The sequence below is a fragment of the Podarcis raffonei genome, chromosome 11 (assembly GCF_027172205.1).
Source record: "Podarcis raffonei isolate rPodRaf1 chromosome 11, rPodRaf1.pri, whole genome shotgun sequence".
Lineage (NCBI taxonomy): Eukaryota > Metazoa > Chordata > Lepidosauria > Squamata > Lacertidae > Podarcis > Podarcis raffonei.
This window is the reverse complement of record NC_070612.1, coordinates 343,615-370,635: the sequence shown is the minus strand read 5'-3', so window position 1 is coordinate 370,635 and position 27,021 is coordinate 343,615. Positions and strand designations below refer to the sequence as shown.

Here is a 27,021-nt window from a genome sequence, read left to right as displayed (position 1 = left end):
CCACCAATTAGCCTGCTCTGATTTTAAAAAGGCTCTTAAGACTGTTTTATTCTGATGGGCATTTCTTATGCTGGAGCCCTGAGTGCATTTTTATTTAGTTTTGCTCAGCTGTTGATTGTGGTGATATTTTTTATTGATTTTATGGAAAAAATACAAAAGGGTGTCTGTCAATACAGTTACAGATAGGTAGCCGTGTTGGTCTGCCATAGTCAAAACAAAAAAAAAATATTTTTCTCTTCCAGTAGCACCTTAAAGACCAACTAAGTTAGTTCTTGGTATGAGATTTCATGTGCATGCACACTTCTTCAGATACACTTCTTCAGATATCTGAAGAAGTGTGCATGCACACGAAAGCTCATACCAAGAACTAACTTAGTTGGTCTTTAAGGTGCTACTGGAAGAGAAAAAATTTTTTTTTGTTCTGTCAATACAGAGATTATAAATGTAACCATTTTAACAAATGCAGGAATTCTGCCCCCTTTCCCCTATTGTGGCTTCAATATTTCTAACAGATTTTCTCAGTAGTATAATATATAATATATATTACATAAAATTGCTCTCTATTTCAGGCATTAGTTAGTACAAACTAGGTTGTTGTTTTTTAAGGGAAACGTTAATAACATAGAGCAGTACACGGTGATGTTTTATGCTGCTGTTTTCACTTGGTGATTTTTAAATCAGGTCTGGCACCTTTTCTGTTGTGATTTGTATTTCTGTTTGTAAGTTGCCTTGAGTTTGATTTTGTCATAGAGAGGGTGGGCTGTGGGTGTCCTAATTAAAAAAAGAATAATAAGCATAACACAAATTGTGAACTGCTTTGTGTGATTGAAAGTAAAAAATATAATATGGTGGTGGTGGGGAGGGCCGGGAATGCCCCACTCCTGCCTGGCCTGGAAGGGCTTAGGGGGAAGATGGGATCCAGAAGGAAGTGTCTCAGCCATTGGGGGGGGGGCTCTAGGTTATGCCTGGCCTGACCTGCACTCAGCTAGTAAACTGAGGAGAGCATCCTCGCTGCACGCAGAAGGTCATGGGGAAGAAACATACTGGCCTGAAGCTCTGGAATGGTGTAATGTTGGAAAGTGTCAATCACTTCTCCTACCTGGGCAGTTATCTTTCCACAAGGGCCGACATTGATGCCAAAATCCAGCATCGCCTGAGCTCTGCGAGTGCAGATTCGTTTACAAAGCTATTGTACTACCAACCTTACTGTCTGCTTGTGAAACATGGACCACCTATAAACGCCATCTTCAACTCCTCGAAAGATTCCCTCAACGATGTCTCAAAAAAATTATACACATCACTTGGGAAGATAGGCGAACAACTTCGTTGGACTGGTCACGTTGTTTGTCGTCTTCCAAAGCAACTACTCTGTTCCCAACTTAAGAATGGAAGGCGAAATACTGGTGGACAACAAAAGAGGTTTAAAGACACTCTCAAGGCAAATCTTAAAAATGTGTTATAAGCACTGATAACTGGGAAACACTGGCCTGTGAGTTCTCCAACTGGAGAACAGCCTTTACCAAAGGCGTCATGGACTTTGAAAACACTCAAACTCAGGCGCAAGGGAGAAACATGCTAAGAGGAAGGAATGCTTGGCAAACCCTCACCTTGATCAACTCCCACCTGGAAACCTCTGTCCCCACTGTGGAAGGACGTGTGGATCCAGAAATGGCCTCCACGGTCACTTACGGTGGCTGTAGACGCCTGCTTCTTGGGAGAAAAGCAATGACAAACCTAGACAGCATCTTAAAAAGCAGAGACATCACCTTGCCAACAAAGGTCCGTATAGTTCAAGCCATGGTTTTCCCAGTAGTGATGTATGGAAGTGAGAGCTGGACCATCAAGAAGGCTGATCGCCGAAGAATTGATGCTTTTGAATTATGGTGCTGGAGGAGACTCTGGAGAGTCCCATGGACTGCAAGAAGATCAAACCTATCCATTCTTAAGGAAATCAGCCCTGAGTGCTCACTGGAAGGACAGATCCTGAAGCTGAGGCTCCAATACTTTGGCCACCTCATGAGAAGACTCCCTGGAAAAGACCCTGATGTTGGGAAAGATGGCGGGCACAAAGAGAAGGGGACGACAGAGGACGAGATGGTTGGACAGTGTTCTTGAAGCTACTAGCATGAGTTTGACCAAACTGCGGGGAGGCAGTGGAAGACAGGAGGGCCTGGCGTGCTCTGGTCCAGGGGGTCACGAAGAGGCGACACCACTAAAGGACTAAACCAGTCACTTAGAGACTCAACGTTAAGACCGTGTTCGTGGAGGACAATCTTACTCAGTTATGAGTGATGGCCAAAGAAGACTAAAGGAAGCACCAGGATACTGGGGGCTCCGCATGAGAGGGACATAATTGGCCCTCTGAGAAGAGCCAGAGGAGGGAGAACGAACTCCGTAATGAATAACAGGAGCAGCGGCTGCAGTCGAGCTGGGAGGGAGCTGGAGGAGAGCTGCGCAACCGCCTCAGGATCAGCCCCTCGCTTCGGAGCACGTGCAGAGTGGCGACCTACAGCTGCAGGCGAGGGCAGCCTTCGCGGGCCAAGGAGCTTGGCGGCGGCACGCAACCCTCGGGCCCGACAGCTTGGCAAACTCCCCGCGCCCGCCTCCTCCTCGTCGTCTTCGCCGCAGCTGCTCGGCAGATGCGCCCCGCGGCCCGACAGCCCCTTTCGGGAGAGGCTCGGGGGAGGCAGGCGGGGCCTTCCCGCTCGATCCGGGGGGGGGGGCGGCGACTGGGGAGGGGCCTGGAAAGGAGGAGCCTCTCCGGCCCAGCCCGGGGGCCAGATGTGGCCATTCGCAAACTCTCTGCCCATGGCCTGGGGCACGCTCGGCTCCACCGTACGCGCCGTCGAGGGGGCGCACGACCCGCGTACCCAGGACTCGTTCCCAGGACCCGAAGGCGTCTCTTCGGCCCCCACGATCCTCTGCAGGGCCGGATTGGGGTTTGATGAGGCCCTCAGCTCCTGAAGGTAATGGGGCCCTTTCTATGTCCAGCTGTCCTTCGTCAACAACAAATTGTCACTGTTTTGTGTGTTGAATAGATGCTATATGGCAATTGATGGACCTAATAGGAGCCTACACAACACAAGACACTGTTCCTGTATGTAGGTTTTTGTTTTTTTTATCTTATATTTTGGAAATGTACATCCAGGTTTTTTTCTTTACATTTTCTGGTGGGACCCTAAGCTATAGCTTGTGTAGCTTATACGTAAATCCGGCACTGATCCCCTGCCCTGGCCCCGAGGGAGCGGGCGAGCCGCCTGCGTCTTTTCCAGGCCCGCTTTGGCCCCCGCAAGGCGCAGCCTCTTCGGCCGGGCAAGGGCAGCAGGGCTGCAGGCCTTCGCCGGCTCCCCACTGGACGCCCGTCGGGGCAGAGACCGGCCGTCGCGGAGCCTGGCGCGGGCGAGAGGGGCGGGGCAGGGGCGGGGCAGCGGCCCTCGGCGCGCGCCAATGAGAGCCTTTCCTGCCGTCGCCGGTTGGCCAATGGGCGCGCTGCGTCGCCGTCGCCATGGTAGCGGCCAGCTGGGCCCCCAGTCCGTGTTTGGCGTCTCCGCGACGACGTCTCCGGTCCACCACCCCGAGCGGCGACGGTTGGAGGGATGGAGCCGGAGGGCGGGTGAGGAATGGAAGAAAGAGACGGAGGCGCAGAAGGAGGGGCCGCCGCGCGGGGCGGGGGAGAAGGCGAGGATACGCCAAACACGTGTCTTTCTGCACGTGTAAATGGGGGCCGCATGCTGGTGGGTGGGCAAAATCAAAAGTGGGCGCCACCCAGGCCAGCAAGGGGCATCCTCACAGCAAACTCTAGCCAGGCAAAAGCCCCTGAGAAGGGCACAGAGCAGGGGTGGCATGGCCTGCTGGGAATGCCAAGAGCCAGGCAGAGGGCCAGGGAAGGCCACATTTGGCTCCAGGCCTGCCTTAAACTGTTTGGGAGCCCATTATTACAAGGACTGCCCACACCAAAGGAACCTGCCCATGTTGAGGTGGGAATTGGGAGGTTTCGCTTGGGTGCCCCCCTTTAAGATTCATTCGGCTGAGAGGCTGCAGAGACAGGCCTTCTTAGGGGTGGCTCCTGCCCTGGGCATGGAATCCCCTTCCTAAAGCTCTGCAGTTGGAGCCATCCTATGTTGTGAACCGTCCTGAGATCTACAACTAAAGGTCCTGAGATCTACAGATTTAATAAATAAATATCAGCCCCATGTTTTCCCTGACCTTCAGTTAAAGATGGAACTCTGTAAGTTGCGACAGGAATAGCCCCTCCCCCATGAAATTATGAGGCGAAGCCTGGCTTTAATTTCATTTATTGCTGTGTGACTTTGGCTTGGTGTTCTGTGTTATGCAGGGGCAAAACTAGGCTTTATTTTACTTGGGTCAAAGACCCAGTTTGGCACACATACCTCATGAATGTTTGTGTACACACACACCCAGCCTGGGGGCCTCAATTCCGCCCCCTGGAGGCTTCACTGGGGCAACAAAACCTGGCTACTCCCCCCCCCCCCCCCCGCCCCATAGCACAGGCTGTCTTACTGATGAAGGGCAAGATGCAAATTGTAAAAATAAACCCTGCTTCCCATTTTCTTTCTTGGAGGGAAGGGTCTGTGCTATTCATTTTTCTGCCTGGAGCAGAGCCGAGTCTGACTGGCTTTTCCTCTTCCTGAACCTGTGCAGGTCCCTGGCTCCCGCCCTTCAAGGCCCACCTGCGGCCAGCGATGGAGAGGCAGCGGCACTCCCTGGCCCCGAAGCCCCCTGCTGCGTGGCGGAGCCCCCTCTGTGCCCGGGAGAGGAGGGGCAGGAGGCGGCGGTGGTGTACGGCCCCAAGGAGATGCTGCCTGAAGATCCCCCAGTGGTGGTCCGCACCCCAGCCTACTCGGTGGAGCTGCCTCCCTGCCACGGGGTCCCGGGACCCACTCTTGGGGAGCTGCCAGCCACGGAACAGGAGGCCATCCCCGTCGTCCCCCTGGAGCCCATGAGGGAGCTCCCCATTCGGGGAAAGTGCCTGATCTACAACTGGCAGGAGGAGGTAAGGTTGCCTGGGCTCCACACCCCTGGGCTGGCAGGAGGGCGTGGCAAGGGGGGGTGTCACCAGGGAATTCCCTTCTCCCCCTGCATTTCCCAAGTGAAGAGACAGTCCCACAGCAGCAGCAGCAGCAGCCCCTATGCCTGGGCGTTGGGCGCCTGACGGCCATCTAGTTCAAGCCCCTGCAGTTTGGGAATCACAACTAAGGAACCCTGGACTGGTGGCTGCTCAACCTCTGTTTTAAAAGGAGAAGGAGAGTCCACCAGATTCCAAGGGAGGCCTTTCCATTGCCAAGCAGCTCTTACGGTCAGAAAGTTCTTCCCAAAAAACTTTAATAAAAAAATAATAAAAATAGAAAAGAAAGTTCTTCCCAATGTTTAGTCGGAAGTAGATGATCTATGGAGGCAGAGACCCAGCAGCAAATCCTCAGCTGCACCAAACATTAACAATAACAATAACAATAATTTATACCCCGCCCATCTGGCTGGGTTTCCCCAGCCACTCTGGGCGTCTCCCAACAGAATATTAAAATCACGATAAAACATCAAACATTAAAAACTTCCCTAAACAGGGCTGCCTTCAGATGTCGTCTAAAAGTCAGATAGTTGTTTATCTCTTTGGCATCTGGTGGGAGGACGTTCCACAGGGCGGGCGCCACTACCGAGAAGGCCCTCTGCCTGGTTCCCTGTCCTTTGGCTTCTCGCAGCGAGGGAACCGCCAGAAGGCCCTCGGCGCTGGACCTCAGTGTCCAGGCAGAACGATGGGGGTGGAGATGCTCCTTCAGGTATACTGGGCTGAGGCCATTTAGGGCTTTCAAGGTCAGCACCAACACCTTGAATTGTGCTCGGAAACGTACTGGGACCCAATGTAGGTCTTTTAGGACCGGTGTTATATGGTCTTGGCAGCCACTCCCAGTCACCAGTCTAGCTGCCGCATTCTGGATTAATTGCAGTTTCCGGGTCACCTTCAAAGGTAGCCCCACATAGAGCGCATTGCAGGAGCCCAAGCGGGAGATAACTAGAGCATGCACCACTCTAGATCAGATCTCCAGAGAGAGTGAAGAGAGAGACCCCTGCCCCCAGCACCACAAAACTCCCTTCAGCTAACTGTCCCCCCAAAACCTTGTGCCTCAATTGTCCTGCATGGGCTGGCTTGGTCATGGTTGCCATTCTGGGCAACTGGACTATATTTCCCTGACTAAAGACATGCCTGGTTCAGCTTTCCTTATGGCTGATTAACATTCTACACCTTTAAAATGTGTTGGGGGGGTTATTGTATTGTTTTGGTTTGATTTTGTCCTACTTATTTTGTTCTTTCAGCCTGTATTTTAATCTTGTGAACCGCCCTGAGATCTTCGGAGGAACAGCAGTATATACATTTAATAAATAAAACAGAAATGAAAGGCCCTCTCCCCTGCTGACTGGGGAAGGACTCTCTAGGGATCGGGCAAGGGCTGTGGGGGGGCTGGGCTAAATCTGCTGCCCCTCGCTGCCTAAAGGGAGGAGTGCCCTGAGTGTGCCAGGAGACCCCAGGGGGAGGGAACAGCTGGCAGCCCCCTGCCCTGCCCTGCCCAAAGGGTTCTCTGGCTAACCTGCAGCCACCCTCTCTGCCCTCTTCCAGAGAGCCACCAACGAGCTGGACCGCGTGCCCTGTCCCGAGTGGGGCACAGAGGCCTCCTTCTACCGGCACGGGCACCGGGGGCTGCTCACCCAGCAGTTTCTGGCTGGCCTGAGCAGCACCACCACCATGAAGGACGCCTACCGCAGGCCCTGGAGGACGGGGCTCCCCATAAGAGGTGAGGATCTGGGGAGGGAGGGGGGGGGCAGAGCCAAGAGCGGCCTTTCCAGACAGCCAAGGAAAAAACTTTGCCACAAAAGTGTTTATTGTTTGCTTTCCGGTTTCTCCTCGTTAAGCAGACAGACACGTTTTGTTCTTGGGTCCAGACCCGCCCAAAGCACACCTGCCTCCGGCTCTGTCCCTGACCTGGAGGGCTCTGACCACTCGGCCCTCCTGCAGAAATGGCAACACGAGGCGGGTGGGTGGTCTCTGTGGGTCAAAGCCCCTTCCTCAAAACAGGGGCTCCTCCTTGGCCTTAAATGCCTTCGAAGCATAGAATTGTAGAATCAGAAGGGACCCCAAGGGTCCTCTAGTCCACCCCCTGCAATGCGGGAATCTTGGCCGCAGCATCCATGACAGAGGGCCCCCCCCAGCTCTGCTTAAAAGCCCCCAAGGAGGGAGAGGCCACCACCGTCCAGGGGAGACTGTTCTGCTGCCAAACCGCTCTTGCCATCAGAAAGTCCTTCCTGCTGTTCACTGGGAATCTCGTCTCTTGGAACTTGAATCTGCTGCTTTGGCTGCTTGGGAGCGGCAGAAAGCCAGCTTGCTCCCTCTTCCATGGGGCAGCCCCTCTGGGGACCCTCCCAGGGCTGCCTTGAAAAGCACGGGAATGGCGAAGTTTTACCTTTAGCTCCTCCTTTTCATTTGGCTTTGAGTCTTCTTCCGTGTTTCGATTAAGCCCATTTCATTCCTGTTTGCTGCCCTGAGCCCTCGCAGAGCTGGGGGGTGGCAGCAGCTCCACCTCCTCCCTCCAGTCTCTGGGGGTCCAGAGTGTGAGGGGCCACAGGCTGGGGACCCTTTCCATGGGGCTTCCTGGAGGCGGGGGAGCCTGCCCAGCTGCTCTGGGGGGGCATTGGCCTCTTGGACGTCTCCAGCTGCCACACAGGCAAAGCTCTTAGCAGCCTGTGCCCCCACCCCCCAGAAACTGCTTCCCCCACCCCAGTCTAAACCAGGCTTCTCAAGAGTCACCCGCTGTAGGCAGGCCAGCTCTGCTCCCACAGGCTCCAAGCAATCGCCATGGGTGCTGCAATGGGCTCTTCCTCCCCTCAACCTGCCCATCTCAGAGTGATGATGTTGGAGCTTCACGCTGCAACTGGATCTTTGTGAGGCCTGGAGAGCTGTAACCTGAGCTTACCTGGGTAGATCACCTTTGTATTCGCACCCTGAGCTGCTTTGTCGCATATAAAGAGGAAAGAGTGAAGCCGTCCTTGACCTCTCGCCTGGGTCCCCCTTTCCTGGGGAGCTTCTCCCCACTGCCCCTCACAGCCACCCCCTGCAGCCCAAGCCCACTGGGCAGCCTTTCTGTGCAACATTTCTGTAGCCTGCTGGGGATTTCACCACTGCTAGTGGATCAGACCCATCTAGTCCAGCCTCCTGTTCTGACAGTGGCCCACCAGATGCAGGGGGGAAACCATCAGTCAGGATTTGAACACAAGCCCTCTCCCCTCCCGTGGGTTCCAGCAACTGGGATTCAGAAGCCTTGCTGCCAGAGCTGAGCCATTATGGCTTTGAGCCCCCAATATCCCTCTTGCCCTCTATGAATGTGTCACGTCGCCTTTTCAAACCATCCAAGCCTCACTGCCTCATGTGGAAGGGAGTTCCATAGTTTAACGGTGCTGCACGAAGGACTTCCTTTATCTGTACTGAATCTTCCAACATTTAGGTTTGTTGGACACCCAGGAGTTCTGGTGTTAGACCAAAATATAAGCCCCGAGAGAGGGGGGGGAAGAGCCCTCCCATGGCTTGTAGCTTGAAAACGTCACTGCTGCCCAGGGAGGCGAAGGAGACTGGCATGTGGGGGGGGGGTGCAGGCAGAGGAGGACATTCTGCTCCCCCCTCTCCCCACCCACTTGAGGCCCCGTCCTGCCTTCTGAGATCTGACCTCCTTCTTTGTCCTCCTCCCGCAGGGCAGCGTGAGGCCATGTTGGAGTGGCTCCTGTACCAGAAGCACAGGTGAGCAGCGGGCAGAAAGTCCAAAATACCAGGGCAGCAGGTGAGCCATGGGTGGTCCCCTCCTCCCCCAGCTGGGCCTCCCCTCCTGCCTCTGGAATGGGCTTTCCGAGGTGAGAGAGGCTGCCCCGCCCCCCAGGTCTCACCCGCTGTGCCATCGCCTGTCTCCCAAGTGGCAGAGGCTCCACCAGACCAGGAAGACTTGCTTTGGCGCTCGAGGGGGCAGTCCATCTTTGGGCTTCTCTGCCCCAAGGCAGCCCTGGAGGAGAGGGTGTTGCACAAAACAAATGAAATACCGTGAAAATCCCTGAAACGAGAAGTAATTGACTAGAAATATTATAGAATTAAACTAAATAACAAAAATCTAAAAGTTTAAGGAAAAAATTAGAAAAACCTAGAATTGAACAAAGCCTTGATGGGATGCCGGCTACAAACCTCGTTTCCTGAGTTTGTAATCATTTAAGGTTTATGATTTCTCTATTTCCTTCTGAAGAATCTGAATAGTTCAGTGAAACGAGGTTTGTAGCCAGCATCCCGTTAAGGCTTTGTTCAGTTTTAGGTTTTTCTAACTTTTCCCTTAAACTTTTAGATTTTCCGTATTTAATTCTATAATTCTATCATTTAATTCTATAAGATAATATTTCTAGTCGATTACTTCTCGTTTCAGGGATTTTCATGGTATTTCATTTGTTTTGTGTAATTTCTCGGTTCTGTGACTGTCTTTTTTCTACTAGATGAGAGGGTGGGCAGGTGGGCAGGTGCCCCCCAGTGGCGGTGCATATGCCCATGCAGCCCAGGGCGGGTGCGCTCCCGAGGGGGGGGCGTGGCACAGAGGGTGCCCTCCCAGGCGTGGGATAGCTGCTCAGGTGCCCATCTGCGACTCTCAGGCCTCTCCCAGCTGTTAAAACGAAGGAGGAAGTGGGCGGAATGCTGCTGGTGAAGCAGTGCAGCTCCCCCCCTGCCCCCAATGGCTCGGGGTAGGCTTGGGAGTCGCAGGCGTGCCAAATGTCACCCCCCCCCAAGGAAGACATCTGGGGCAGCCCGCCCCCACCGCACCCCCCTTCCTCCGCCCCGGTTCCCCCTTGCCGGGAGCAGATTGCGGGGTCATTCCACGTCAGTTCAACTCAGTCATGCCACTCACCGCCTTGGATTTTGATGAAACTTGGTGTACACCCTTCCCTTGTGGTTGAAAGAAACCTCCTCAAGTTCCCCCCCTCTATCTCAAACGGTTTTAATTTTATAGCACTTAAAAGTTTAATGTAATCTGTGTTTCTGTCCCTCTTGAGATCCTCCGCCTTGTGTGCATTTTATTTTTTTTCTCCATAACCAATGATCAGATCTTTTTGAAATTTTACATAGAGATCAATAACATGATGAGAATTTCAGGAAAAAATACACCAGCACCCAAAAGATTTTATAAATGCCTTAAAAAGTGTATAAATGTAGCTTTTTGGGTGGAAAAACTAGATTTAGAAAACCTAAATTTTCAGCGTTAGGGCACAATGCAATCAAAAGTTTTTGATGGTGAAAATTATTGCAAAGACATGTACTTTCTCAACAAAGAATAAAAGTTATGGGTCTCTTATGTCTGATCATTGGTTATGGAGAAAAAAAATAAAATGCACACAAGGCGGAGGATCTCAAGAGGGACAGAAACACAGATTTCACGAAACTTTGAAGTGCTATAAAATTAAAACCGTTTGAGATAGAGGGGGGGGACTTAAGGGGGTTTCTTTCAACCATAAGGGAAGGGTGTAAACCACGTTTCATCAAAATCCGAGATGGTGGGTGGTGAAACCCTTGTTTTTTGCGTTGATTTGATGTGGACTGACCCTGCAAGCAAGTGGGGACTGGGCACAATGGAGAGATGTCAGCAATGGGGCTCTCTGAGGAATGGGACTGGGGCACGGACTGTTAAGCTGCCCACTTTGAGAGTGGCATGGAAGGGGCCTGGCACCGAATGCCAGTCTGCCCCTTTCGAAGGAGCTCTTGCAGGGGGCTGGGCGAGGGGGTCCTTCTGATCCCTCCCAGCCAGCGTGACAGGTCAGGCGCCGTGAGGAGACTTTTCCCGAATTGAAGAAGGTGTTTGAAGAATTAAAGAAAAGACCAGTTTGGTGGGAGGGCTGTGAGAAGCCTCCCTTCCTGGCCTGGACCCTTTTCTGGTCGCTCCAGCCAAGGACGGAAAGAAAGCAGGACAGGAATCTGCGTGGGGAATAACAAAAGCATGGGTAGGCAAACTAAGGCCCGGGGGCCGGATCCAGCCCCATCGCCTTCTCAATCCGGCCCGTGGACGGTCCGGTAATCAGCGTCTTTTTACATGAGCAGAATGTGCCCTTTTATTTAAAATAGGTTATTTGTGGGGCAGAGGAATTTGTTCTTTTTTTCTTTTCTTTCAAAATATAGTCCGGCCCCCCACAAGGTCGGAGGGATGGGGGACCGGCCCCCTGCTGAAAAAGTTTGCTGACCCCTGAACAAAAGGATATTGGAGACCCCTTCCCTCAGAGGCAGGCGGAGGGTCTTGGGGTGCAGCCTCCAGCCCCCGTGCCCCAGATCTCAATGCTGAACCTCGTGGGGGGGGGTCCTCCCTTCCCCCAGATCCCATAGGGCCAGAGAAGGGAGGAAGGTTTGGGGGGAAGAGGGAGTTCTCTGCTGAATTTTGCTCCATCTCCTTTGGGGTTGACGCAGCACCCCAAGCTCAGATCTTCCTGGGAAATCTCTGCGGTCTCCTCAGTGGGGCTCCCAGAGGCAGGGAACTGGACATTGCCCCCCCCCCATTCCAAGAAGCTGCTTCCCAGCCCCCTCTGCCTTTCTCTGCAGCAAGGAGCTGAAGGAGGAGGAGGACGACGGCCCCCCATGTGGACCCATGGATACCATCTCCACCACGCACGACCACTATCGCAAAGAGGGCTTCGTGTCGGTGGCCCCTGCCCCCACCAAGGTGAGAGAGAGGCAGGAAAGCGCCCCCCCCCAGGGGCAGCCCCCCAACCCCCCAAAAAGGGGGCTGCCATGTGACTCTTGCTCTCCCCCCCCAGCCCCACGACTACCGCCTGGAGCAGCCGCAGACCTTCTGGTTGGAGCACTGCCGACAGGTGCCGGTGAGTGGCCCCCCCTCCCCGACACCCCACCCCCACCCCAAATGCCCTACATTCTCCCCCCCCCCCGTGGTCCTGACTTTGAAGAGGCTCTGGAGGGCACTGAAAAAGGAAGAGGAACAGGAGTTGGGTTCTCTCCTCCCCCCTTGCACCTGTTGCTTTCACTTGACAAGGCTGCCCCCCCCCACAAAAAACAAGACAATGCTGGCTCCCTGACAGGCAGAGGGAGGGGGTGACCCACGGTGCGATTGCCGGCCCCCAGCTGCCTTCTCACTGTTTCCCCCCCCCCCGCAGGGCGTCTCCAATATCCGGACTGGTGACACCCCCTTCAAGAAGTGTGCGACGTTCACGACCCCCACCACCGAATACCTCGACCAGCCGCTGCCCTATGGCCCAGAGAACTACCCCAAACTCTAAGAAAATAAAGTGGGGCAGCTATTGGCAGATTGGGGGTGCTGCTGCTTGGGTCTTTTCCCCCCTTGAAGCCCCCTGGCTGGGGGGGGCAGGATTTGAGGATCTCCTGGACAGGCAAAGTCTCTCTCTCCGTTTTGGATCTGGCAGCGGAGTCAGGCTCCCAGGGCCAGGAGAAGGAGAGCAGGGAGGGCTGCCCCCCCCAGGCACCTTCCGACCTCCACCGGCCCCCTGCTCTGCCCCGGACAAATCGCAAAGGCTGCCCCAGGTTAAAAAGTCTGTATTTCGACAAAATATTTTGCACTATATTTACACCCGGAGGGAGGGGGGAGGAACAGCGGCGCTCTGGGTTGGCTCAGCCGGCTGAGTTGTGGTGCAGGATCCCATCTGCAAGGGGGGGGGGTCAGGAACCAGCCAGCCCCCCGGCTGGGCGTGGGGAGCACAAGCGGCCTGGGATGATCCGTGCTCCGAGAGGTGCGCTGCCTCTCCCTGGGCTCCTGGGGCCTCCTTGCTGGCGCATCTTGGTCTGGGCGGGGGCAAGGGATGGAGGAGGTGGCAAGACCCAGCCCTGGGCACATCCCGGGGGGGGGGCGCTCTCATCCTGCCCCTCCTGCCCCATCTTCCTCTCTCTCTCTCTTTCCTCTCATGGCCGGGGGACGATATGGCTCCAAGTGCTTCCTTCTCTCCGTCCGCCCGCCTGTCTCTCATGGCTGGGGGGGGGGCCTTATTGCTCCAAGGCAAAGGGGGGTTTCGGTGGCTCTTGGCGGTGGGAGGAGCCTGCTGCCCGGTACCCGTAAGTGGGAGGAGTCACAGGAGGGGGAGGAGCCACATCAGATGACCACGTTCTTCTTCTTCTCGCCCAGCAGCCAATAGGTGCGCAGCTTGCCCTTCCCCTGCCGTGGGGAGAAGAAGAGGCTCAGCCCTGGGACAGGTTTCCCCCCCCAAAAAACCCCACCTGTACCCCTCCCCCAGCAGAAGCCGAGGAGGTCGTGGCTTCCACAGTCTTGCCACAACTCTCCCAAAGGTCCAGGGCAGGAGGATCAGGAACGGCGACCTTTTCCTCCCTGGTGGAGGAGCGAAGGGTCGGGGGCTGCCTGGTGGGGTGGGGGCTGCCACACGGCTTCCCCTCCCTCCCTCCCTCCCACCCAACCAGGGAGGAGAGAGACCCCCACCTTCATCTCCACATCCCCCCTCAGCTCCAGCTCAAAGCAGCCAAACTCGTCCAGGTTCTCCTTGGTGGTGCTGGAGACGTGGATCTTCAAGGCTGGAAGACACAAGGGGTCGGGGGGGGTCAGGGCCAGTGGAACCCCCCTCCTTCCCAAAACGGGGCCAGAAGAGACAGATATAGGGCAGCCAGCATCCACATTGGGCTGGAGGGAGGGAGGAGGGACACCAGTTGTGGGGGAATCATAGAACGGAAGTTGAGAGGGGCTCCCAAAGGTCCTCTAGTCCACACCCTCTGCAATGTTGTGCAGCAGAAACTTCAGCAAGGTTGGGGGTGGGGTGGGGAGAGGGGGCTCACCCTCGCCGCTGGACTCCATGCGCGACGCTGTGTTGACGGTGTCCCCAAAGAGGCAGTAGCGGGGCATCTTGAGGCCCACCACACCTGCGCACACAGGCCCTGCAGGAGGCAAAGGGAGGCGGCAGCTTAGAATCGTAGGGTTCGAAGGGACCCCGAGGGCCATCTAGACCAACCCTCTTCAATGCAGGAATGGCAAGCGTCCCTGACAGACAGCCCCCCCAACCTCTGCTCAAAATCCTCCAGTGAAGGACCTGTTGCCGGTGCCCCTGCTGTGCCAGGACTCACCCGAGTGGATGCCAACGCGAAGGCGCAGCTGCTCGTTGGGCCGGTGCCGGATGTGAAAGGTCTTGACGGCCTCGAGGAGAGCTAGCGCCATGCGGACAATCTCGTGGGCGTGCAGCTTCCCGTTCCGGACCGGCAGCCCCGACACCACCATGTAGGCGTCACCAATCGTCTCCACCTGTGGGGTGAACCTGTCAGGCCAGAAGTGGGGAGGGGGCCCTCTTCCCTACAGCTATATGGTCCAATCCTGGCTCTAGTTTGGGGGCTGACAGACAGCTTTGGGTTCAACAGCCAGGACCCAAAGGCATGTTTTGCACTCACCTTGTAGACGTCAAAGTTATCAATGATGGCATCGAAGCAGGTGTAGAGGTCGTTGAGGAGGGTCACCACCTGGCGAGGGAGACACTCAGGTAAGTTGGGGGGAGCCAAGGCAGTGGGGCAGAGGAGGATCTTTGGGGGAGAATGAAGAGATGGGGGGCAGAAGGGGCAGAGTTGCCAAGGGAGCCTGGGGGGGGTGAGCTTTCAGGGGGAGACAGAGAAGAGGTTGAGTGGAAGCACCAGGGGACACACACAGACATCGCTATAGGGCCACCTGGGGATTTTCACCACAGAGTCCCCAATGTGCTTTGCTTAGAGTCATAGAATTGTAGTAGTAGTAAATAAATAAATAATAATAAAATAAAATAACAATAAAATATATTTTTTTTATTTATGCCCCGCCCTTCCCGGTTCATAAAACCGGGCTCAGGGCGGCTAACAACGAATTTAAAACACTTAATTGATGCAACAAAAAACAGCATAAAATACAGTATAAAACATGAGTAACAATAAATTCAGAATTCAAAAATCAATTTAGGGCTGGAAGGGACCCCAGAGGTCCTCTAGCTTAACGTCCCAGGACTCACAGCTGAGGAATCCCTGGCAGGTGTCTCCCCAAACTCTCTTGAAGGAGGGTCCACCACCTTTACACCTTTATCCAATTTTCCCTTTACACCTGATCCAAGGGAGGCAATGTGTGTTGTAAACTTGACATGAGCCAACAGTGTGACGCGGCAGCTAAAAAAGCCAATGCAATTCTGGGCTGCATCAATAGGAGTATAGCATCTAGATCAAGGGAAGTAATAGTGCCACTGTATTCTGCTCTGGTCAGACCTCACCTGCAGTACTGTGTCCAGTTCTGGGCACCACAGTTCAAGAAGGACACTGACAAACTGGAACGTGTCCAGAGGAGGGCAACCAAAATGGTCAAAGGCCTGGAAACAATGCCTTATGAGGAACGGCTAAGGGAGCTGGGCATGTTTAGCCTGGAGAAGAGGAGGTTAAGGGGTGATATGATAGCCATGTTCAAATATATAAAAGGATGTCACATAGAGGAGGGAGAAAGGTTGTTTTCTGCTGCTCCAGAGAAGCGGACACGGAGCAATGGATCCAAACTACAAGAAAGAAGATTCCACCTAAACATTAGGAAGAACTTCCTGACAGTAAGAGCTGTTGGACAGTGGAATTTGCTGCCAAGGAGTGTGGTGGAGTCTCCTTCTTTGGAGGTCTTTAAGCAGAGGCTTGACAACCATATGTCAGGAGTGCTCTGATGGTGTTTCCTGCTTGGCAGGGGGTTGGACTCGATGGCCCTTGTGGTCTCTTCCAACTCTATGATTCTATGATTCTATGATTCTATGAAAGGTAAAAGGAAAAGGACCCCTGGGATGGTTGAGTCCAGTCAAAGGTGACTTTGGGGTTGCAGCGCTCATCTCGCTTTTCAGGGAGCCTGTGGCGTTTGTCCACACACAGCTTTCTGGGTCATGTGGCCAGCAAGACTAAACCGCTTCTGGCTCAATGAGACACCGTGACGGAAGCCAGAGCTCATGGAAACGTCATTTTCCTTCCTGCTGTTAGAATTCCTGCTCCGTGATTGCAGTCATGGGATTGTTGTCTAACACATGACGGTGTACGTTTTGACTCCCCAAAGTGGGAAGTGATGGAGACAGGATGTTTGTGTTACTGTGTTCCGTGAAGTGGGACTGTTGTCCTTTGTTCTTTTTCTCTTTGCTGTCTGATGCTAGAGAGAGAGGGAGCCATGTTGCAGTGCTCCGTGTGTGTTTATATGTAAATAAAGTAGATTAGCCAAAATGCTGAGTTGCTGAGGTCTGTCACGCAAGCTGCGAAGATTCTGCGGATCCCTAAGTGTACCAGTGTCGGTTGGCATCGGTCACTGTGATGTTCGGGCTGAAGAAAGCTTTTGAAGCTCCCGAATGATCGACCAGTTGGGCATGGGCCCTACTCAAGTGTAGGACGAATTCCGGCCACCTGCCGCAGCAGTGTGGTACCCTAACTGAAGCTGAAGACAGGACTGCAAAGGTGTCAAAGCCAGGTGTGCCATCTGGCATTGCAGGGGGGTGGACTGGATGACCCTTGCCCCCCCTTCCAGCCCTACAATCCCCTGACACCAACCGCCTCCCTGTGCTGCTGGGAGGGGGCATGGCTGTGGTGTGCGGGCAGGGTCAAGCGCACCCCCCTCAGCCAGCCTAGTGGGACAGGGACAAGGGGCCGCCCCCCCAGCCCTGCTACCTGCATAGGGGTGCTCTCGGCCGACAGGGAGGTGAAGCCCACGATGTCGCTGAAGTAGATGGTGACGCAGTCAAAAGCTTCGGCCTGGACCGTCTCCCCACGCTTGAGCTGCTCAGCCACCGAGCTGGGAGGGGATACGCAAAGTGAGTCACTGAGCCGCTGGCTGACCCCCAACCCCTGCGCACCCATTACTGTGTGGGCAGGTGAAGGGGGGCATCTCCCTCAGTGCAGCAGGCAGGCAGGCGAAGGCAAGTCCCCAGCTTCAAGGTGGCCACAGATCTTCTCCCCACTGAATTGGGTGGGGGGCAGCCTGGGTTAAAGGTCAAGGGACCCCTGACCATTAGGTCCAGTCGTGGTCATCTCTGGGGTTGCGGCGCTCATCTCGCTTTATTGGCTGAGGGAGCCGGCGTACAGCTTCCAGGTCATGTGGCCAGCATGACTGAGCTGCTTCTGGCGAACCAGAGCAGCGCACGGAAACGCCGTTTACCTTCCCGCTGGAGTGGTACCTATTTATCTACTTGCACTTTGCTGTGCTTTCGAACTACTAGGTTGGCAGGAGCAGGGACTGAGCAACAGGAGCTCACCCCGTCGCGGGGATTCGAACCGCTGACCTTCTGATCGGCAAGTCCTAGGCTCTGTGGTTTAACCCACAGCACCACCTGTGTCCCTTAAAGCCTGGGTTACTGGGTAGGATAATTTGGAGAAATAGTGTAAGATGGCCCCTGCTTTGAAAGGTAATGGATTGGGGGGGGGGGCTGGCGGAATTCAATTGATTAGAGAAATTTAATTAATATGGGGGGGGGGCTGAATGGAAAAGGGAAGTGGGGCGGGCGGGCAAGGTGCCAATTAGCCAAGGGATTTATTTTGGGGGATTTGGATGGAGATCTGCTTGGTTTACTAATCCAGCATCTATACCTATGAATTGGCACTTGCCTGGCGCCCCCTCTGCCTGCCTGGCTGGGTCTGCGTTCCACCCCCACCCCCCACCCACCAGTGCCCCCCACCAGGCGACTCACTGGGGGAGGATCTGGTAGAGCAGGTTCTCGGCCTTGCGCTTCTCCTCCAGGTACGCCTGGGTGCGCTCCTCCACCAGTTTCTCCAGGTTGTTGGCGTACTGCTCCATGCGAGAGAGCAGGTTGTCCAGGATGCTGGCGCTCCCTTCCCTGCGGCAGGAAGTGCGGGTGAGGGGGGCAGGGGCTGCTTCACAGGCACATTGCGGTGGGGGGTGGCTCCTCCAGTATCGGGGTGGTCTCCCCCCACCCACATGGGCTGAAGCTCCTGGAGGTGCCCAGGATAGGAGAACCTGCCTCCCTTTCCCGTGTTTTGCTCTCACACACCCCATCAATACAATACCATATTTTTCCATGTATAAGACGCCCCCTTTTCGGGGGGACTCCAAATTAAGAAAATGGGGGGATACACTATCAGTGTATAAGACCCACAATTTTTAACATAACTTTTTAAGAAAAAATCCTTCCAGTGGGGGATTGCGCCGAAAAACAATGGAAGAATAACAACAAGAAGAATATTTCCTCCTGCGTGCCAACATAATATGGATTCATTAATCACGATGGAAAAGTCCCATACCAGGGGCTGCGACGATAAGAAGGGGAACTGTGATATTGGGAATAAACAACAGAGAAAACGCAGGAACAAAAATAAAAGACTTTCTCTGGACCAGCCGGAGATGGTGTGTCAATATTTGATATGTTATTAATTGCAATGTTGTTAATTAAAAATTAATAAAAACTATTTGGAAAAAAATTCCTAGTCTTATACACGGAAAAGTATGGTACATAGCTAACTGAGGTTCTGCCCCCCCCAACAAAAGGCCTGCCCCCCCATAACAAAAATGTGTCCAGCACCCACTTGTTGAACCTCCGGATGAAGATCTTGATCTGGGCGAAGTCGGGCCGCTCGGTCAGATCCTGCGCCCAGCAGCGCTCCATCAGGAGGGCCAACTCCTCGCTGTGCAGCCGCAGGTCCACCGTGGGGCGGAAGTGGGGCTTCTGGCTGTTGCGCACCTTCTGCACGATCTCTGCAGGGTGGGGAGGGCGAGTGGGGGGAGTGAACGCGCAGGCCGGGCGGAGGGGGTGGGGGCACAGCTGGCCGGTGGGAGGCTGTTATGGGGCGGGTGAGGGGGGGCGGAATGGGTGACTGGGCCACGGAGACAATGAGGATGTGGGTGTGATGAGCACCCTGCGGGTGTCGGAGGGAGATGTGGGGGAGAGAAAATGGGGGAGGGGTCACCCTGGGTGGTCAGCAGCAGCGGCGACAGACGTGATCACCATCAAGTGATGCTGAACGTGCTCCTTCCTCCTCCCAAGGCCAAAGGCTCTGATCCGGGATGCAAAGGCGGCCACAGCCCAAGGGAGCCTGTGGGGAGACCTGAAGAGCAGGCAGGTGGAGCAACGGGGGCTTTGCAGGGGGCTCAGGACAAGCCCAGAAGACGTCGCCAGTGCGTGCCCCCATCCTCTTTTGCTCACACAGAAACGCGCATGTGCTTCCAGCATAAGCGCCAGTCATGTCTCCCCTGCGATTGGCGGAGCTGTGCGCATTGTCCCCTCTAAACACAAGGCCTGGTGGGGCGAGGGGAGGACCCCCCACCCAGATCAGGAAGGCTTTCTCCCCGGCTGCTGGGACAAATGCCACGCCTGATACCTGGGGGATGCTGAGGTGTGGCAAGTGGAGCACCCCTCCCAAGTAGGACACACCCCCAGGATGTGCTGTGGTCCAAGGGTGGCCAACTTTGTGAGGGGGTCTCCTGGGACAACACCCAAGGACCCCGTGGTGGTTGTCATCACCACCTCTGCCACCCTCCCCAAGGGACCAGGGGTGGGGCTCGCCTTCTCCCTCTCCCCTCACCCTTGGGGCTGAGGTCCATGCCCTCGATGTAGAAGGCTCCGTTGCGCAGTGCAATCTCCTGAAGGATGATCCCAAAGCTGTAGACATCGGCCTTCTGCATGGCCAGTGGGGAGAGGACCAGAGGCCCCTTTTGCAGCAGCTCTGGGGCCGTCCACAGCTTCTCTGGGAGATAGGGGGAAAATCAAGGAAAGGAGGAGGGTCAGGAGGCCAGGGGCTCCCACCTCCGCTCCCAATGGCCTCCCAAAGACCAGCCCAAGTAGTGGAGGTGGGGACCCCTCAACCTGGCAGCGTGGGCCCTCGCTGAGCCCAGAGAGGGCAGCAGAGAAGGCCCTCGCTGGTCTGGAGGAAAGGGGGCAAGGCAGGAGATGGCACATCCTGCCGCCAGGGTGGGAAGGACACTCACTGGCATACAGGGCATGGTTGCCCTCGCTCTCAGTGCTCTGCCGGAAACTAGCCAGGCCATAATCCGTGATCTTGAGAACGAAGCGACTGTCCACCACGCAGTTGGACGACTTGAGACTCCCATGGTAGCCAATGATGCTGTTGTGCAGGAAAGCCATGCCCTGTGTCAGGCAGAGAGGGGGAGGCTGCTGAGAAGGCCCGGCAGGAGGGGCAGAAGCAACAAGGGGCACCCACTCTCCTCCCAAGGCAGGCGGTGCAAGGCCAGGGCAGGCCCCGTGACCCATACAGGTGATTGGGTGAATAGCAGCTCCTGCAATGATCGAGCATGTGGGGGCGGGACTTAGAGGTTTTAGCAGAGGGACCCAAACAAGGAAAGGCTTGGGAGTTACTGGCACTGCTGGCCAGGATGGCGCTGGAGGGCAGAGAGGCCCCACTGTGGGGTGCCACTGTGGGGAGCCCCCAGCAAAGCGGCTATTTGCCCAGCCTGTCCCTTTTCATGCTCTCGTGGGGCTCCTCTTGCCGCCTCCCGAGCCCCCCACCTTGACAATGTCATTGATGAGTGAATAGCGGAACATCCAGTCCAGGTTGATGCTCTCATTCTCCAGGACGTCCTGTCGGGGGCGGAGGGAGGGGAGATGAAGCAGAGCGGCAGTTAGGTGTTGCCCCCGCCTGAAAACAGCCCCTCCCACAGCACTGGGGGGTTGGGGAGGGCACTGCACCCCCCCCAGGAGGTGGCCAGAGGCACAGCAGCCAATGCTCACCGTGACCTCCCCTCCTTCCCCGGCTGCAGCCATGCAGGGAACAGACACACACCTGTGCCCAGGTGCTTCCTTACCTGCAAGCTGCCCCGGGGGCAATACTCAGTCACAATGCAGATGTTGGGCGGGTCAATGCAGGCTCCGATGAAGCGCGTCAAGTGGTTGAACTGCACGTCCCGCATCTGCAGATGGACAGAGACAGGTAGGAAATCTGTCGGCCAAGAGCCCCCAGAATGGCCACAAAGGAGCGCACCAGGTTGGCAAAGGCTGGTTTATGTGGCACATGCCTTTATCCTGTCTCCTGGTGCCATCCTTCCCTCCTCCATCTGCCCACAGGCACACATATAAGGAGGGGAGGGCTGCATTGCTAAACTGTGGAACTCTCCCCTGCAGGAGGCAGTGATGGCTACCAGGGCCAGATTTAGGTTTGATGAGGCCCTAAGCTGCTGAAGAGGGATATGGGTGGTGCTGTGGGTTAAACCACAGAGCCTAGGACTTGCCAATCAGAAGTTTGGTGGTTCGAATCCCCACGACGGGGTGAGCTCCCGTTGCTTGGTCCCTGCTCCTGCCAACCTAGCAGTTCGAAAGCACGTCAAAGTGCAAGTAGATAAATAGGTACCGCTCCTGCGGGAAGGTAAACGGTGTTTCCGTGTGCTGCTCTGGTTCGCCAGAAGCGGCTTAGTCCTGCTGGCCACATGACCCAGAAGCTGTATGCTGGCTCCCTCGGCCAATAAAGCGAGATGAGCGCCGCAACCCCAGAGTCGGCCACAACTGGACCTAATGGTCAGGGGTCCCTTTACCTTTACCTTTAAGCTGCTGAAAGTAATGGGGCCCTTTCTATGTCCAGGTGTCCTTTGTCAACAACAAATTGTCGCTGTTTTTTGTGTTGAATATATATACTATATGCTAATTTATGGACCCAATAAGTATCTAAAACCATTTGCACATAACAAAATATGTATTTTATCAAAGTGCTTCCTGGTTTTTTTCCTTTAAAAAATTTGGGGGCCCCCAGGCAAGTGGGGCCCTAAGCTATAGCTTGTTTAGCTTATACGTCAATCCGGCCCCGATGGCTACCAACCAAGAGGGCTTTAAACAGGGATTTAAATAGGGATTTGACTGATTCCTTCAGGCTGGCTGTGGTCTGCCTCTGAATGTGTCTGAATTCCAGTTGCTGGAAACCAAGGGAAGGGCGAGGGCTGCTCTTGTGCCCAGGTCCTCCTGGAGGGTTTCCCACTGGCGGCATCTGGTTGGCCACTGGGAGGCTGGACCAGATGGGCCCTTCGTGGTCTCTTATGGAACCTCCAGACCCACAGGCAGTCTGTCTTGATTGCTGGGTCCGTATGGGTGAGAAGAGGATGCTGAACCAGGTGGGCCATTGGCCTCATCCAGCAGGACCCCCTCGGGAGTTGTGGACCTCTCCTTGATTGGAGCTTTTAAAGTGGAGGATGGGTGACCATCTGTCTTGATGCTTGAGATTTCTGCATTGGAGGGGGTTGGGATGGATGACCTGTGGGTCCCTTCTAACGCTATGATTCTGTGATTCTATTCTTATGCTTAAAGACAGCTTGGTCCAAAAGGGGCAGTGGCAGCCCAGGCAACAAACATGCTCTCGGTGTGGTTCTGGGCTCAACACCTGCTGGATCCCGGCTAGGCCCCCCAAGTCGTCCCCCACCCCAGCTTGGCTTCTCCCCCCACAGCAGGTACCTACGTGTTTCAGCTCGAAGAGGACCTGGCGGGTCAGCTCAATCCTCTTCTTGTTGACGTGCTTGATGGCCACGACGTTCCCCTGGCCGAGAAGAAGAGGGGTCAGAGGGAGAAAGGGGGAGGGGCGGGACCCCCACGTCACCGCTCCCCACAACTTGAGCCCCCAATAGATAGGACGGAGGGCCGAAAAGCACGACACTCACCTTGAAGAGCCCGGTGTTGGCGAAAATCTGGTATTTGCCATGTGCTGTCATCAGGGAGCCGTAACTGGAGCCACGCTGGGGGCGGGGGGGGGGGGGGAGAAGACAGAGAGTCACCTGCCTGAATGGCAAAAGCTGGGCAGCTGTGTCTTTGTGTGTGCCAGCTGGGCATCTGCCCAGGCCAGAGCGGGAGGGTGGGAGGGGGGAGATGGCTGCTGGAGAGGAAGGAAGAGCAGAGGAGGGGGGGCCTTGGAGGGCCCCAGGGCAGTGGGGGGGTGTCTCTGGGAAGACCATGGGCTCCAATGGGACCCACCAGGGAGAGAGTGAGGCGGCTCCCAGCCCCCTTGTAGTAGCGCTCTGAACTCCCGAACTGGAGCTCATCCCAGCGGATCCGCCACAGCATGCTGGCCAGCTCCTTCTCCAGCATCAGCTTCCTGGGGAGGAAGGGGGAGGAGTCAGACCAAGGTGAGCCCCACCCACTGGAAATCCAGCCTCCCTTTTCCCCTCAAAGGAGCCCCCCAGCCCCAAAATGCCTCCTCTGGGAAGCCCACCAGGCTGCCAACACACACACAGCTTATGTCTCCTACTCAGAGGTAGACTGCCTTTCAACATGGAGGCTCTGCTCAGGCGTCCTGGCTAAGGCTAACATCCGCTAAAAGGCTTTGTAGCCAAATCACAAATGCATGTTTTGCTAAAGTACAGGGTTAGTACACAGAGAGTCACTAAACATCCTCAAGAGGACGCTGTGTGTGTGGCCGCTTCCTTTGCCTCCTCTGGTCAGGAATTCTGGAACAAAGGAGATAGTCCCTTGCACTTCCTTCTGCCTCTGAGGAGACTCTGTCTTCCCACCATTCTTCCAAGCTAAGCAGACGTGTGTCTGGAGCTCCCTATTTTGACACTACCAACTTTTACTTTACTGTAACTTAGAAGTACTTTTCTGCCTATTACTTTGCTGTATTTGCTGCCTGCATCAAAATGTAAGTAAACTTTTTTGGCTTATCTTACTAGAAACGTGGTTCATTCTCTGCAAAAGCGGGGAAGAGGGGGAAGGTCAGCAGAACACAATGAAAAGGTATCACTAACCAATTCCTAAGATTCAATAAGTTGCCAAACATGGAAGTGTTTCTGCTTTTTGTCTTTCTCCCACATACGTGGGGTGGGTGGTTTAAATTTTAATCTACAGATTTAATCCTCACTCAGTCTCCCACAGTCCTGCTGTCTGCTCTGGAGTCCCAGTTGTGAGGCTGGGTTGGGATGCCCACAGAAGAAACGAAGGTGTGTTGCTGAGGCCTGGCTGCGGTTCCACAGTGGCCATTTTGAAAGCACTCTGTACATGCTCCGAATCTCTCTGTGCTCTGCCATCCTTTCACATGTTCTGGGACTGGCAGGGCATTGGAGTGGACCAGTCGGTCAGGCCAGGCATACACTGAGGGCTGGGAAGGAGAGACCGCTTGTCCTTGGAGAAGGTCATGGGGTTTCATCCCTTGCCCAGAGCAGGTCCAGAGCTACTGAGCCAGCTGGCACCAGACAAGCAATGTTTAGAGTCCTGAGCAGCTGCAAGGGCTCGAGTGCGATTCACAGAATCACTCTGGGGCTCTGATTCTCCTCCCCATTTGTGGCAGCTCCAGAATGCGGGGGGGGGGGGCAGTGCAGTGGAAACACTCGGCTGAGCCAAAGCATCTGAGCTAAGCCAGGTGGGCACAGAACCAAGCCGTGGCGTTTCAGCCCCACCTGTCGGGAGGGGGGTCCTTGCCCCCCCTTGACAGCAGACTGCGCTCTGCCTGAGCACCTTGGGTCTCCCTTGTTCCCGCCGCCCACCTTCCCATGCGCCTGGACCAGGAGGCTCTCACCTGGGGCTCACTCACCTGAAGATCAGGAAGCTGGAGACGCCAAACATGAGGAAGGTGAGTCCCGCGCCCAGCGCCACAATGGCCAGCGTGTTGAGGGGACCTGGAAGGACAGTGGCAGAGTGGCACCAGGGGGCAGGATCCTGGCATACCTGGCCAGAATCGCCTCAGGAGGGAGATCCGCTTTGGCCAGCTGGACTCGCTGAAACATAGGGGGGAGGGGCAATGCTGCCTATCTGGGGGGTGGCAAAAGGGGCAGCAAAGGAAGGTGAGAGATGACCATCCCCCACCCTCAGGCTTGGGGTGCAATGAGGTGGGAGGGCCAACCCTCGGGGGACCAGATGCACCCACTTTTGTCACAGGAGGGGTCGTCCATGTCAAAGCAGGGGGGGTTGTCCAGCGGCGGTGCCCCCTTCACCCAGGGGATGGCTCCCAGCCAGTTCATCTGCTTCTCTGCTCCCACATAGTGCCCCACTACCTGTGGGGAGAGGGGGAAGAGTTTGGCTCACGAGGGCAGAGGGTCCCTGCCTCGCTCCAACACACCCATGTGGGCCCCCAGCCCCCTCTCGCCCTGGGGCAGCCCCAAGGACAGGCATTCCAAACAGAGGACCAGATCCAGCCCTTCTTCTCCCCAGAGGACTCCTCCCTGGTGCCTGTTTGGTTCGCCCTCCATCCCCGACCCACGCCGGGGTCACCCTCTCCGCACTGCTTGTTTGCTCCCGCTCACACCTGGAATTTGCCACTCTCCACATCCGCCATGGCCCACAAGTTGAAGTCTGTGTCACGGTCATTGTTGTCATCCATGCTGACTGTCCCAGTGACCCCTGTGGGCAGGAGGAGGGCAGGAAAGAGAGAAGGCTATATGTGGGGGGCAGTCAAACACAACTATGCACGAGCGCTAGCTAGTGCAGAAAAGGGTTAAGATCATAGAGGTGTGTTCCTAGACTCAGGTGGGTCACGTCCCCTTTTCACTGGAGAGAGAGGAAGTGAAGCCTTCTCTTCTCCTGTTCCTCACATTCTCTTCTCACCATGTAACCTAGTGCTCCAAGCTTAGAGCATGTATTTGAAGCCATCTGTATTTTTTACCCAAGACTTTTCTACCTGTGTTCTTCTTGTTGCTGCCTGGAATAATGCACAAATCAGACCTTGGAATTTGTAAGTAACACACTGGAAAGTGTGTAAAGCCCCGTGTTTTGAATCCAGGTATCCAGCTGATTTTTTAAAATTTCCCCTGCACACATGGGTCACGGTGATCTATTTCCTTACCACAATAAGAGTGTAAGGAGATCCCCTGAATCAAGCAAAGGAGGCCCATCCCGTCCAGCATCCTGTTCTCGCAATGGCCAACTGATGCCCCAAGGGACTCTCCTTTCTTGGAGGTTTCCAAGCAGAGGCTGGATGGCCATCTGACAAGGATGCTTCCTTTGTGATCCCTGCATCGCATGGGGTTAGACTAAATGACCCTTGGGGTCCCCTCCAGCTCTACCGTTCTACGCTTCCATTCCTGTGGTTTCCAGGAACTGGTGTTCAGAAGCACGATGGCCTCTGATCATGGAGGCAGAACAGAGTCGCCTTACTTGACCCCCATTGCTGCTCATGAAACATGGAGGGCGAGGAGGAGGAGGAGGAGGAGGAAGAGATGGCCTCCTGCCTTGTCATCTGTGGGATGTAATCCACTGGGAGCAGTCAAGTACAACATTCCTTGTAATGCTAGAGAGGACATGTAAGGAAATGTTTGGTCCAGCCAGTCGGAACTTCCTCTTCCTCCTGGCTGGAGCCTCCTTCCTTGCATGTGATAAAAGGTGGGCGTGACCTCACCTGTCCAGGTAACAAAAGGACGAGTCATGCAGCCCACCTCCCTGTTTCCTCTTTTTGTCCTGTGAACTGCTGGGCTGCTACCTGCAGTCACTAGGTAAATCTCCCTTATGGGGTAAACCTGTTTGTATGTAACTTTAAGCCTTACACCTGCCTTCAGGGATCACACTGTGCTCTGCCTGAGTAAACTTTCTTTTTGTTGCTTATAATAAGACTGTGGTGTCTTTATTCTTTCAGGTGGGATTCAAGGGGTCTTAGCAGGAAAATATTAGGAGACATTTCAATCTGGAAAAGCCAGAGTGAGTTGTGTATTGTCTTAAGAAACTCACATGAGTTTGCAACTAGTTTTCTGCTGTGTAAAGGGGAATGCACTCTGCTAAGTGAAGGAACTTGCTAGCGCAAGTTAGGAAGGATATTAATAAACAATATACCTTGTCCTGCCACCCTGAACCTTCCCACATCCTCATGCTCTGGGGATCCATTCCGAGCTTGAGAGCCCGCCCCTGCCTGCCTTGTCCTGGCTCAGACCACCTGCCAGCTGCCTCCCACAGGCCCCTTGCCCCACCCCGCCAGCCTCCAGCGCCCAGTTACCCTGGAACTTGCGCCCTTTCATCTTCTCCAGGATGCGGCTGGTGTTGCGCTTGGTGCCGCCCTCTTGCAGCGTCTCGTTCAGGGCCATGGCGTAGAGGAGGAGCCCGTCATGGAAGCAGCCGGCCACAAGGTTCTTCTGCCATGGGGGGACAGAGAGAAAGGAAACA

General features: G+C 55.1%; 2 protein-coding genes across 3 annotated transcripts in view; one reads left to right on the top strand and one right to left on the bottom strand.

Annotated features, from left to right (window-relative positions):
• The first annotated feature begins 2,875 nt into the window (after window positions 1–2,875).
• Window positions 2,876–12,333, top strand: SPAG8 (sperm associated antigen 8). Of its 2 annotated transcripts, none has more exons than XM_053408956.1 (7): window positions 2,876–2,966; window positions 4,663–5,014; window positions 6,632–6,806; window positions 8,755–8,800; window positions 11,615–11,735; window positions 11,830–11,892; window positions 12,184–12,333. In XM_053408956.1, the coding sequence occupies exons 2-7, from the start codon at window positions 4,817–4,819 to the stop codon at window positions 12,304–12,306; spliced, it is 726 nt and encodes a 241-aa protein (XP_053264931.1). In that variant the 5' UTR covers window positions 2,876–2,966; window positions 4,663–4,816; the 3' UTR covers window positions 12,307–12,333. The 2 variants fall into 2 exon arrangements, with proteins under 2 accessions (XP_053264931.1, XP_053264930.1); XM_053408955.1 differs by lacking the exon at window positions 2,876–2,966 and adding an exon at window positions 3,505–3,613.
• A 232-nt stretch (window positions 12,334–12,565) lies between these two features.
• The window catches only part of NPR2 (natriuretic peptide receptor 2), a 34,584-nt gene continuing 20,128 nt past the window's right edge, over window positions 12,566–27,021 (bottom strand). The window contains exons 4-22 of the mRNA XM_053408935.1: window positions 26,855–26,990; window positions 25,178–25,272; window positions 24,800–24,926; window positions 24,467–24,551; window positions 22,915–23,035; window positions 22,605–22,679; window positions 22,406–22,483; window positions 20,772–20,876; window positions 20,476–20,547; window positions 19,938–20,097; window positions 19,535–19,696; window positions 18,539–18,707; window positions 17,686–17,832; window positions 16,670–16,793; window positions 14,426–14,494; window positions 14,108–14,282; window positions 13,823–13,921; window positions 13,473–13,564; window positions 12,566–13,193 (exon numbers count right to left, since the gene is read on the bottom strand). Of these exons, the coding sequence (XP_053264910.1) occupies window positions 13,131–13,193; window positions 13,473–13,564; window positions 13,823–13,921; window positions 14,108–14,282; window positions 14,426–14,494; window positions 16,670–16,793; window positions 17,686–17,832; window positions 18,539–18,707; window positions 19,535–19,696; window positions 19,938–20,097; window positions 20,476–20,547; window positions 20,772–20,876; window positions 22,406–22,483; window positions 22,605–22,679; window positions 22,915–23,035; window positions 24,467–24,551; window positions 24,800–24,926; window positions 25,178–25,272; window positions 26,855–26,990 (2,154 nt within the window). The 3' untranslated portion in view covers window positions 12,566–13,130. The remainder of the gene's footprint in view (window positions 13,194–13,472; window positions 13,565–13,822; window positions 13,922–14,107; window positions 14,283–14,425; window positions 14,495–16,669; window positions 16,794–17,685; window positions 17,833–18,538; window positions 18,708–19,534; window positions 19,697–19,937; window positions 20,098–20,475; window positions 20,548–20,771; window positions 20,877–22,405; window positions 22,484–22,604; window positions 22,680–22,914; window positions 23,036–24,466; window positions 24,552–24,799; window positions 24,927–25,177; window positions 25,273–26,854; window positions 26,991–27,021) is intronic.

Excerpts from the sequence above, each read along its gene's own strand:
- SPAG8 (XM_053408955.1), top strand. Across the intron at positions 6,807-8,754 it reads GACGGGGCTCCCCATAAGAG|GGCAGCGTGAGGCCATGTTG; the intron begins GTGAGGATCTGG and ends CTCCTCCCGCAG. Across the intron at positions 11,893-12,183 it reads AGCACTGCCGACAGGTGCCG|GGCGTCTCCAATATCCGGAC; the intron begins GTGAGTGGCCCC and ends CCCCCCCCGCAG.